The following is a 13,293-nucleotide window of genomic DNA, read 5'->3' as shown; positions in this document are numbered from 1 at the left end:
GGCTTTTCTTTATTATCTATGGGGTCTGATAGCCTGGGCCACAACCAGATTCAACTTCAGTGGCCCATCCCCCAACAAACACAATAATTATCCTAAAGAAGGCCTGGTTTGAAAAACATATACGTGTATATATATATATATTTCTATTTTTCTAATTTCTGATTGAGGCCCTGATATGACAGAATACCTCATTAATTCCAAATACATATCAATAAGCTTTTCCACAATAAAATATGTTTGTAATTATTTCCACAATTGTAATAAACTTTGAAACGACCCATTATCAATTTAGATGGATGTTCTTCTAAGTCACTTTGTACAGAAAATCATTCATCTCATCATTAATATGTTGAGACTATAACTTTAAACCACCATGTATTTTTATAATAGTCAAGATTTTAAATGAAAATCTACTATCATAGTCTTAAAACCCAATATACCTCACTAGGTATTTAACAGTTTCAAATTATCTCAATTTCATCACTAAAGATAAAGAGACATCTCCACTCTTTATCACTAAAGACCCATTCCAGGCCAAGAGTTACTTTAACACCGTTTCTACCTCACAATGGTCCCTCAAATTTTACAATCTAAGAGTTTTAGAAATACAATTTTAGAAATACAGTAATAACCTAAACAATAAACTTTAGATAACATCAATTGAATTTCTAGATTATCACATATAGAAATTATCACTCTTATTACTCTTAGTACTTTTCACAATTACAATAAATAATAAATAGTGCCACTTCCAACATATGCCATTGTATTAAGCACTCTACAATCATCATTCATTTTCTTTTCCATAATAACCACTATGTTTTTCCTTTATAGAACAGTAAACTTAAATCCAATCAGATCCTAATTTATAATGGCTATATATGATAAACATTTAAAAACATTGTTTTAAATCCAAAACTCTTGGCCCTTTAAAAGGAAATATTCTCCACATGTTTATATATTCCCTTAAACAGACACGTGTAAATAATTCCTGCTTTAAACAATTATGTTCCTTTTTTCTTTCCTACTTCAATGTTAACTAGGCCTAATCAATTTTCTCCCCTTAGGCAGAAAGCTTCCAGAGTTCCAATAAGTAATTGAACAGCCCAGTTTATGTAACAATCTCCAATCACAATGATCTGCAAAATTTTCACTTCAATTCTACCCAAAGCAGAGTCAAACTTCCTCACATTTTAAAAACACCTTGAAGGCAGCCAGAATCAATATCCAAGGGTGGCTTACCTCAAAACAAATACGCACTCATCAAGGCTGGGACAGCTTTGGACTCAGAAGGAACATAAGAATTGCAAACCCAGAGAAAAACACTCTCCCAGCCTTTCCCCAAATAGCTTTTATAATGTTTAAAACCCTTATTTTTGTAATGTTAAACACATTACCCCTATACCAGACACATTGGTGGGAGGGATAAAGACAGCCATTCAAACTCTTAGCCTTGGGATCCCATTAAACCTGAATTCTAATCCTGGGCCCTTTTTCTTCTCTTGGCCCTAGCCATCTTGGGCTGCAAGCTCCTTATCAGTTAAAGGCTGCTTGCTGGCCTCCCACTAACTTCTGAGAGATTGTCTCCTTCTCTATTCTAATCCCAATCCCCCCCAAAAGCCTGAGGCAGGAGGCCCCCCCCACTGCTCCTCCTCCAATCCCAGACCCCAAAAGCCACCCCAAAATTTCTCCAGCAGACACAAAACATCAATAGACAGACAGACAGGGTGCGCACAATCCTATTTCTAACCTTGACCTGTCAAAACAAACTCATTTTGTCCTAGGGTCCCCTTTGAATAGGTTCTGAGGTTTTCTTCTCTCTTTTTTTTTTCTCCTTTTCTTTTCCTCTTACTTGACTTAAGAATATACCTGTTGCTGTTGGGGTTATAGCCCCTGGGCCACAGCAACCAGCATAACCTTTTTCTTCTTGAGAGGCCTCTCTCTTATCATTTACATACTAAAATTTTAGCAGTTGACAAATCCAATCCTCATCTGATCAAAATTTAGGCCCAAACACTGATGGTGCCAGGACAGGTTCCTTAGTTCACTCCTGGCAACAATATTTAATCATTTTCTTCCCTCTAGTCCTGGGAGCGTCCTCCCAACTTTCTAACATCCTTCCCAGAGGGCTATCAGAAGGAATGCCGTCCCTGGGGATTTCTCCCCCTCTTCCAGGTACCTTAGAATTTGCCCCTCCCATCTCCAAATCTGTTCCTAGCTCAAGGCTAACTGGTCAGATCCCCGGACCTTAGGAGTTTGAGACCAGCAAAGATTGTTTCTTACCTTTGCCCAATATATTGGCTCTTGTGGTCTGCCGGCAGCTTCCCCAATCCCCTGGACTTCTTCCACGTGGTCCAAGATCAGGAGTTCGGTTGGGAAAGGCTCAATTCACCGAGACCGCTGAAATACAGCGGGAGCGCTCTTCCCGGGATGTCTTACCTTGTCCCCTCCGAAGTCTAGATCGAGCCCCACGTTGGGTGCCAAATTGTTAGAAATAGGCTTGACACCAAAAATTTAGTATCAAGAAAATTTATTATAAAGAAAGTCCAGAGGATTTAGACGTTTCTGGCCAGAAGTGGCTCCACCCTCTTCAGGAGGGGTGGGCCCTGAGTGCAAGGGAAAGTGTGCTTTTATGCAGTTGAATTCGGGGCGAAACCTCCCCAGGCCGGGATTGGTCCAACCCTTCCCAGGTTACACCCTTCCTTACATGTTTCCCCTTGATATGCTCAAGTATGTTCCCCCTCCCTTGGTCATACGTCCCATGACTCGCTAATGAGGTTCTAATTTTATGCGGGGTGTGTCAGATAATGGTAATGAAGTTCATTAAGCAGGCGCACTAGCATTTTTCAGGTGTCCTCAGGTTGACCCTAACTGGTCTGAGCTGGCTCGACCCTTATCTTGATTTTGGGGTCTTTTTGGAACAATCCACTTACTTCCCATTGGTCAAGCCCAGCCCACCTACAGTGTACCACCTCCTGGGACCTTTGTTCTTTAAATCTCTGCATTATTCTACCTGTGGAAACTTAAGCCCTTCTAACTCCAACAGTGCTATCTAGCTGCCCTAGTAATGTATGATAGCTAATTAAAAATAAAAGACTCTCCATTTCACCTCAATGAAGAACAGATTTCCAGGTCCCCTGTTTGAGTAGTAGGATTCCTATTACTCAAAAGAATATAAGATCCTTGAGGGCAGGAACCAGGCCACTGTTTACCATCTCCAGCTTATCACATATATAGTAGACACTTAATAAGTGTTTTGAACTGAATTGAATTGAAGTGGTGTGAATTTGGGTACTTCATAAAATTCAGGCCCAGAGAGATAGCAGAAACAGGTGTTATGTTTTGGGGTTCTGACAACCTTGAAATGCAAGGGTAGAGGGAGTCTGCCTTGAAAGAATTTGACCACTCAAGCCCTCCTCTATCCAAGACTGGAAGGTATGCAAGCCTCCTCTCTCTATCCCTTTCTCACTCTGCAGTTGGGGTCACTCAACTGCACCTAGGAAGGCTTGGAGGTGTTTTTCAGGTTTGATGCTCTCAGGCTCCATTTGGGTCAGATGGTTATGGGGCTGTCTCTGACCTGGGCACACCTTCCACAGAATGGGGGTGCCCTCTCCGGAAGTGTATGCCCAATTCTCTCAGTTCTCTAGGATGCTAGAGAATTGGGAAAACTACAGGTGCCATTTTGGCTTCCTGAAGCTTACTAACCTTTACACCCCAGGATCCTCTTTCATGGAGGGACTCCCAGTCCCCATGCCTGTGATGGGTCAATCCTTTTCAATCTCTAAGAATTTGCCCTTGGGTTATCTTTTAAGGAATTGGAAAAAGTTTGGTTTCTCTTGAGACCTCAAAAAGAAATGGCTTGTGTTCTTTGGCAACACCACTTGGCCTCAATATTATCTGGAGGACCAAGAAACATGGCCCATTTTTGGGTCTTTGCAATACAATGCTTTCTTACAGTGAGATTTATAATTTGCTAAGAAGGGAAATGGAAGGAAATACCATACATAATGGCCTTCATGAAGCTCTCATAGGATCCCTTTCTCAGAAGAAAATTGTAAGATGCTCATACCTAGAGTCACCCCACAAAAGAGAAACGGGAGCCAATTCAATATCTTAGATGATCCCCTTCTTGTGGCCCCCAGGGCTTTGGCCCCTAGGTTATCTTCCCCGAGCCCCTTCTCCACCCATATGTTGGGGTTTGGGATGCTGGGAACCTTGAAATGTAAGGATACAGGGGATTTGCTTTGAAAGAATTTGACCACTCAAGCCTTCTAGTCAAAGCAGTGAGTTTTATTGTAACATCAGCATGGTGAGCAGATTCCTAGTAAATCTGCTGTTTGGTAGGGATAAGACTGATATTTAAATACAAGAAAAGACAGTGAGAAGATCTGGATGGGATTAAGGCGTGTAAATAGCCTGGGGTGGGCCAGGTGCAGGCAATGAAAGGAGTTAAGTGGTCAGAAAGCCACAGTGAAAGGGCAGTTAAAAGGATCTTTGAGTATCTGGGTAGACTGGGATGGACCAGATGCCTCAGGCGAAAAGCCAGTGTGAGAAAGTTCAGGGGCTGGGTTGCTTTCAGAGACATGATCTTTTCCTTTTAGGGGTCCAGGTCCCATAAATCTATCACAGGCACCCACAGTTACCAGGAAGGGAACCCTGGGCTCCAGGTTTCTAGTTTGCCAACTTTTAGCACTATTAGGACCACTCTGAAGGGAGAGAAATAACCAAGCAAATATCTATTAAGCACATACCTACCACCATATGTCACCAGGTACTCTGCTAAACACTGTGGATACAAACACAAAATAGTCCCTTACCTTAAGAAGCTTTTTTTCTACTAGGGTAGTGGTTCTCAAAGTGTAGTCCAGGGACCCCAAGAGTCCCTTTTCAGGGGCTCTGTGAGCTCATAACACCAAGACATTTTTATTTCCAATATGGTAAATATTGATAGAAATGCCACACAAAAAACCCTGTGTGTATATGGGGAGGCAGTTCTCAATGATTTTTAGAGTATGAAGGGGTCCTGAGACCAAAAAATTTGAGAATGCTATCCTAGGAGAATATAGCAGGTTTACTGCTAAGTAAGTACTACATATATACAAATAAATATTCAGTGATGGGGGTGGGGATGTTATCAACTAGGGGAATCAGGAAGGGACTTTTTAAGGCAGTGGCAGGTGAATGGAACTAGGGGGTCCGCAAGGTAAAGGTGAGAAGCCTACCAATCCAGGTATGAGGGACAGCTTGTACAAGACACAGAAACAGTAGATCAAATGTTACGGTTGTGGGAGTTGGAAGGTAGCTGGCTTGGTTACACAATTTATTCAAGACCAATTTGGGAAAAGATGAGGTCTATGGCATTTTTGTAGCTTTCTATTAAGGAAGTTAATTTCTTTCACTGCAGTCATTGTCTTATGGCACTTAGTTTCATCCTATCAATGAGAATGGGTGGTGAAATTAAACTGTTAAGAGTCCAGATCTGGCTTTTGAGCAGATTTCTCTTAATTCCACTGAACTGTTTATTCATCAGCACCTACAATTATCCATATTCATCTCCGTCAGTGGATGGCTCCCTGGGAAAATCTATTATTTGGTCCAAGTGATTATGTTCTGGAAAAGGAAGAACCAAGCCGTGCAGCTGATGGCAGGGCTCCCCAGCAACTAGGCTCAGGTTTTCTATGGATTGGTTGGGGAAGGGACTTCATGAAGGAGTGAACATAGGCAGAACAAAGCACTTGGCCTATAATGGCAAGTTGGGAAGGCTTTTTATACCTGATTGTCACAGGGTTGATGGAATGAAAATTGCCCAGTGCTTTGGCAATAAAGGGAGGCTGACGTGCACATTGAAGATGCCTCATGTGATCAGATTTAGTTTTGCTTCAACAGAGCATACAAAACCTAAACTACAATTATACTGTGTAACATAAGGTAACTCTCAACAGTTAAGTAAAATAGTGTGGGTATTTTTGTAAGGATTCATGTCACCTGACCCTTTAGTAATTGACCATTTGTTAAAAGAAAGAGAAGGACTTTAATTCATTAGTAACAACATTGTCCATTGGTTTTAACTTGGCTTTTGTCATTTAAAATTGTATAAGTCAGTTATGTCCTTTCCCTATTGCCTTTTCTCTTTTGCACTCTCTAGTCTGCATTATTTCATAGGATTCCCTCAATTCTTTACAGCTGTCATTCCTTATGGGCAAGTCCCTTAACTTTTCCATGCTCCAAGTCAGTGGTGACAAACTCAAATAGGGAGGGTGGACTAATCCATATATAAGGATCCATATGGTTGCATATTAACCTAGTTTAAAAATGTAATATTATCTATGTTGTATTGTATTCTTATTGTCTATCTTATTTTGATAAATATTTCATAATTACATTTTAATCTAGTTTGAGCTACACTTGAAAGTGTTATGGGCTGGCTGCTAAGGTCTCAGTTTGACTGAGGCAATGTCCATTTAGTGATTATGGTTAGGTAAGAACTGAGGCAAAGAGTGGCCTCTTTTACCTAGTCCAAAAAAAAAAAAGGAGGGGAAGGCCCTCAGGGTTTCTGGCCAAAACAGAAACAATCGCTATTCACATGGCTCTGAGCCATGTTAGATTATTGGAGTTATGTATTGGAGATGCCTAATCTTACTCTGCTCTTACTCTGCCTAGACTGATTTGGTTAGTGCATCAGTTCCTAGTAGTCATTATCTAAAAACAAGGCCCAGTTCCAGCATTTTTCTTTCCTCAAAGTGTTTAGTCCCTGGCTCAAACTCTTTCCACCCACCCATAACTCCTGCCCTCATACAGGGGACTTCAGCATATGTAATGATGCTCCCTTAAATACCTTTAACTTCAATCTACTCAATTCTCGTGACCTATTCCACTCCACCCCAAGTACACACAGCGATGGATTTCCATTGATGTTGCTAGCATTGCTAGCGCCCCACAAGTGCTCTACTTCTGTATTTGTGAACTCTGAAATCTCTTTCTTGGCCCACAATCTTTTATCTTTCTGTCTTTCCCTATGTTTTGCTTCCCCTGTTTTTCATCCTCACTGTAACTTCCAATCCCTGCATCCCTAAATTCTCTCCTGGGCCATCACTCCTGTCCTATAGCCAATCATGCCTTGTCCAACCCCAATCTTGGATTGATCTCACCATCTACTTTGCTCCTTATTCTGTGCAACTAAACTGAGGAGAAAATCATGAAACTATGCTGAGCAGGTCCACTACAAAGTTGTTACATAATCTTAACTGGGCCTAAAGACTTCAGGGAGGAAATCCTTTTAATGGACTTCCCATCCCACTCACTGTGGATGTTCGGACCATTCTTATCTCTCAACACCCTCCCCCAACTCCCACATCTGAGGGACCTTCCCCTTATCCTGTGTCAAACTTTACTGAAAAAAACTGAGGACATTTGTGGAGAGTTCCATCTTCTTCTTTCATCTCACATGGGTCAGACATCTGCTACTATCTTTTTTACCACTATCTCACAAGGAGAGGTGACCCTTCTCCTTGCCAAGGCAAACTCAACATTCATTCTCAATCTCACTCCCTCCGACAGTGTTTCCTCTGTCATCTCCCCTCTCACTAATCTCCAGTCTCTTCCTAGATACTGGCTCCTTCCTTGCTCCCTCCTTCTCCCCCCATCCTTAGAAAAAGCTCTTGATCTGACCATTGCTGGTTGCTATTGACCTATATCATTCCTTTCCTTTTGGGGTAAACTCCTTGTATAGAATGGCAGGCCTAGTTAGGACAATTTGGGTTCTAATTTGGCCTTAGACACTGTGTGACTCTGGGCAAATTCTTAATTCTGTTTGCCTTGGTTTCCTCATTGGCAAAATGAGGAGGAAATGGCAAACTACTCCAGTGTCCTTGCCAAGAAAAACTCCAAATTGGGTCACAAAGACTGAAAAATGTTGAAAATTTGTCCATAGTTAGTGTCACTACTTCCTTTCCTCTCTTGCATCTAGACTCTCTGAAATCTCATTATTCAATTGAAACTGCTCTCTCTACAGCTGCCAAATGTAATGGCCTTATCTCAAGCATCATCACTCTTGACCTATTTGCAGTATTTGACAGTGTTCATCACCCTCTACTAGATTTCACTCCTTTGTAAGATTTTTGTGACACTGCTTTCTTCTGTGTAATCTTTCCTTTACTGGATCTTCAGGTTATGCCCAGTAACAGTTATGTTAAAGGTCTGTCCTGGCTTCTCTTTTCTTCTCCCTGTATAATCTCTCACTTGGTGATCTCATCAGTTCTCACAGGTTGAAATAATATCTCTCTGCAAATAATTCCCATATCTATCCATCATCCAGCCCTAGTCTCTCTCCTGAGCTTCAGTCTCAAATCACCAATAGCTTTTCAGGTATCTTGAAATGGATGTCCCACAGGCATCTCAAACTCAACATGTCTAAAACAGAACTTGTTACCTTTGCACTAAAACTATAGCCTCTTCCAAACTTTATCACGACTGTTGTGGGCACCACCATTCTCAGTCACCCAAGATTGCAACTTCTGTGTTTCACGCCTCACTCTCTCACCCACCATATTCAAAGTGCTGTCAAGTCTTACCATTTCAATCTTCCTATCATCTCTAATGTAAGTCTCCTCTCCATTCACAGTCACCACACTGCTGCAGGTCCTCATGACCTAAAGTCTGGATGTTGCAGCAGCCTTCTAATTGTTCTTTCAGCCTCAAATTTCCTGTTGATCAATTCGAGGCATCAAGGCCACATGTGGCCCTTTGACAGAATCTAAACCTGTAAGGTCTGTGAAGTCTGGATTCAAAGGGCCACACTTGAGGACTTAAGAGGGCTGCATGTGGCCTTGGGGCTGTAGGTTCCCCACCCTGATCTAGCTGATCCTCTGACTGCCAATGTAATTCTTCTAAAGTGAAAGTCTGGTCATTTCACTCTTCTACTCAATAAACTTCTGTGGCTCCCTATAAAAAACTGTTGGATTTTGGAGGCCCTTCACAATTTAGACCTGTCTACCTTTCTTTGTCTTTTTATACTTGTCTCCATGGACTCTAATCCAACTGCAGTGTGTTACTTGCTATTTCTTGTACATAATACCCCATCTTCCAATTCATTGCCTTTCCATTCATGACTGTAATTAATGCTCTTCTTCCTCACCCCTATCTCCTAGCTTCCTTAGACTGAATCAAGACTCAGGTCAAATGTCATCTTCTGCAAGAGGCCCTTCCTGCTCCCTCTCACTGTGAGTGACTTTCTTTTGAAGTTCTTCCATTTATGCTGCATATACACACATGCATATGCATATCTTGTACACAAAATTACTTGTGTATTATTTGCCCGCCCGTCAGAATATGACCCTACTTGATTGTGTGTATCTTTTGTAATTTGGGGGGACTTTTCTTTGCATCCTCAGTGGTTAGTACAGTGTCTAGTTCCTAGTTAGTACCTGATAAATGATTATTGACTTTTTTCCTCTACAAAATGCCACTGTTCTTAGCAGTAGCAGCAGCAGTAACTAGCTGCTTAAAATTTTTCTGGCATGACAGTTTCTAACTAATATTGACATTTGAGGAAAAGTTAATATCCTTATATAGTCAAAGGCAACACATTATTTTGATTATTTTATTTATCTTCAAAAATTTCTGCCATGAGACAGGAATGCATGATAGAAATGGCTCAAACATCTTCACATGAAACACTCTGATTCAGATTTCATTCACAAGTTTTCTAAAAAACATCTACAGTTTCATAATCCCACCCATTTTCATCCATTATCACAGATTTCATTACCCATTAAACAGTAGTTGCCAGCAATTGAAAGTTGTAAGCTTTCTGCATATTAGTAGTGTTTTCTGAACTACCACACAAGAATATCACAATTATTATAGTTTTCATCATACATGGCAACCCCACAAGGTGACAGATGCTTCCAAATGAATCTCCCCGTTTACCATGAGAGCTCTGCACCCCACAAGCTTTATGATATGCTTTTCCTTTTCTTAGTACTACTCACTTATCTTACAGTATGTTCCTTGCAGGGAATTGTATCACATGCTGACCTGAGATAGTTTTTAACCATCATTACTAATTGGCAAATGTCTGAGTCCAATACTGGTGCTCTCTGATAACTATGTACAGAACATGTTAGAAAACATATGGGTTGCTTGGACTCTCTATCTCTTCTTTTGAAGAGAACTACTTTGAGGTTTTCTTGAACAGATGTAAACAAAAGGAGATACACATATACACACACAAACATATGTATATCTGTTGATACAGAGTATTTCAATGTGTTTACCTACATATATATATAGAGATCTATGCAGATACACAGAATAAGTGCCTGTGTTCACACTCATACACACTGTCACATACAGCACATGTGTATGTGTTCATGTATGCAGGTATGCATGTATGTTGTAAATGTCCTTTTGGAGGCCACTGGAGTTTTTATATTACCAAATGATGACTAAATACCTGATCTGCAGCATTACTCCTGAGAAGATACTAGAAGGGAATGACAGTTTTGATGCACTTTGGAATGGCACAATCACGTAAACGCTTGAACATTTAAGACTTCTTAACGCATCCAAAGTTTTTAAACATGATCCTACTAAAAAATATCTGAACAATGCAGCAAGTAAAAAACAACACAAAGATTTTATATAATCAAAGTATAAACAAATACATAGGAAATGCATACTTGTCAGTAAATTTTTTAAAAGTAGGAAACATATGTAGGGAAAACATAGGTGTATGACAAAACTTAAAAAAAGAAACAAAAATTTTCAAATGTATAACAATAAATGCCATGATATCCCATAAATGGCAGAAAGCTTATCACATCTCTGAACAGAGGAAATCACCATCTATGGCAAATCTGAATATCTGTCTTACACCAAAATCATGACTGTTGATAAGGCCAGTAAGAAGAATTTGCAATTTACTGATGCTTAGTTTCACTCTAAGAAGTTATAATTGTAAAAAAAAGAATCCTAAGCACCAATTAAATAATTTAAAATTTACTGCATATTTTTTCCTAGCTAAGTTTAGCTAGGGAACTATCAAAGTTTAGTTTTACAGGTAGGTCCAAAGTCCTTCCTATTCATATGAATGCCAACCTTTATAGTCTGTAAAACTGTTTAGGTCAATAGAAGAATCCATCGTTTTTGATAACCACTGAATTTGATCATTATGTAGATTAACCCAATTTATTAATTTTATTAGGCATTACTTTATATTTAAGTAGATAGGTGCAGGGAATGATATGTCCATTCCTTGCTATAACTTTCCTTAGAAAAAAGCAGAAGGCAAATATATCTGGAACCTATTGGTAGTGTAAGAAAAATTGCATATTTGTTAATCAAGAAGGCAGTGCTACTTGCACAAGGCATTACTGTAATCGCCCCCAATTTCTAATCCCTTTTTCTTCCATATAATGGGATGGAGTTGGAGGAAAGGACAGCTCAATGAAGAGCTCACTTTCTGTTTTTTTCTTGCTACACTTGAAACAACAGCACATTATATATTTATGGATACATTTAACAGTGCTTTTGGTTTTTTTGGAAGTTCCTGCAGAAAACACTTTCAGATAATAAGGTGATTTATTTCAGATCATAATAATTGCCATCCCCCCCCTCCCCCAGTATTTACATTGCGCCACTTCCACACATAGCAATATCTGAAACAATGAATGCTTCAGTCTTCTCCTACTACTAACTTTGGCCAGTTCTCAACAAACACCAAACTGAAGGTCAGCTCCATCCGGGAGATAAAAGCTTCTACTGAAGAAAGCAGACCACATGGAAACCAACATTTGGAGTAATGTAATTCTCCATTACTCCCCTTCCTGCTAGCTCAACTTTCTCCTTGTTGCAAAACATACATCAGATGGGAAAAAGAAATAATCTGAAGCTCAAGTATTAAGAAGCTGGTGAATTCTGCTGGTCCTCAGGAATAGGTGACTCATTCTGCTCTTCCCTGGTCTCATTGGAAGGCTCTTCACAACTAGGCTCAGCCAGGTATTCACTGCTGCCTTCACTCTGCTCCTCACTGTGTTCTTCAGCCTGTTCCAGGTCATTCTCAAGGGGTGTTGAAGAATCACTCATTCTTTCATTTTCAGCAGCATCACTGAAGGGCTGGGAGGAGGGAGGTGGTGTGGAAGTATTTGGTTGTAGGACATTCTCATTGGTAGAAATGGGTGCTTTGGTTATAGCGATATCTACTGGAGTCTCATTCTGAGGCAAAGATAACTTCTCCACAACTCTCCACTGAATGATACTCATGTCTTTTCCACCAGTTGAAATTAAGTGGCTGTCATTATGAGTAAAGCTGACATTAGTAACATGGCTGCTGTGGCCATTATACTTGTGACTTGGTGCCTATTTGAAATAAATAAGAGAAAAAACTAAGCCAGTTTTTAATGTCTGCTTACTGTGACAATGACTAAGAGAAGGAACCTAGCTTATGTAAAATAACAACTCCCATCACAATCACCACTCATCAGATCTGAGAGAAAAAAAAGCTAGTGAGACATCAAACCTCTTTTCTGATAACTGGGCAGGATGGGAGAAAAGTTGGAGGGAATGATGGTAACGTCCATTATTTCAGTCTCAAAAAAAAAATGCCCAAGGGACTGTCTTATTTGAATAACAGCTTATAAACTCCCATGGGCAGTAATAATAGTTATGATTATATATGACAAAGCATAATAGGCTCCTCAGTCTTCAAGAATTTTCTAATAACTGTATACCTTCTTTCTTTCTTTCTTTTTTTCTTGGCAATTGAGGTTAAGTGACTTGCCCAGGGTCACACACAGCTAGTAAGTGTCAAGTGTTTGGTCTGAGGCCACATTTGAACTCAGGTCCTCCTGACTTCAGGGCTGGTGCTCTATCTACTGCGCTGCCTTAATGACTGTATTCTTAAGAAATCTGAGAGGTTTAAAAATCGCCAAAATAAATCAAGCCAAGCCAAAAAATTTGCTAAATCCCTGATTGCTAAGAGGCTTCTGCAGAAACCTAAAAAGAGGAAATCCTAGTTGCTTCTTTTGCTGCCTACTCTCTGAGGATGCCCTTATTTTTCAGGCAACAAGAAGGGAAGGAAGGAAGGAAGAAGGAAAAAGGGCATCCTTTTGTGGTTGTCTAAAGGAAGAGCCAGGTAAAGCTGGTGTCTCTTTCAGTATCCAAGTGGAACGGAGGACAATAAGGAACTAGTTCCCCAAGTGGCCTTCCCATCACTAGAAATGTAGTCTTTAAAAAAAAATATGTAAATAATACTTTATTTTTTCCAATTAAATGTAAAGACAATTGTCAACATTC

The 13,293-nt window shown here is 40.1% G+C and overlaps 1 protein-coding gene across 5 annotated transcripts in view; it reads right to left on the bottom strand.

Moving 5' to 3' along the window:
• Positions 1 to 9,584: 9,584 nt before the first annotated feature.
• The window catches only part of EML4 (EMAP like 4), a 181,429-nt gene continuing 177,720 nt past the window's right edge, over positions 9,585 to 13,293 (bottom strand). For all 5 annotated transcript variants that reach the window (XM_021001221.2, XM_021001222.2, XM_021001223.2 and 2 more), the window contains one exon: positions 9,585 to 12,357. In XM_021001221.2, the coding sequence (XP_020856880.1) occupies positions 11,899 to 12,357 (459 nt within the window). In that variant the 3' untranslated portion in view covers positions 9,585 to 11,898. The remainder of the gene's footprint in view (positions 12,358 to 13,293) is intronic.

Source organism: Phascolarctos cinereus, unplaced genomic scaffold (genome assembly GCF_003287225.1).
Source record: "Phascolarctos cinereus isolate Bilbo 61053 unplaced genomic scaffold, phaCin_HiC Scaffold_2;HRSCAF=192, whole genome shotgun sequence".
Lineage (NCBI taxonomy): Eukaryota > Metazoa > Chordata > Mammalia > Diprotodontia > Phascolarctidae > Phascolarctos > Phascolarctos cinereus.
This window is presented reverse-complemented; position numbering and strand designations above follow the sequence as displayed.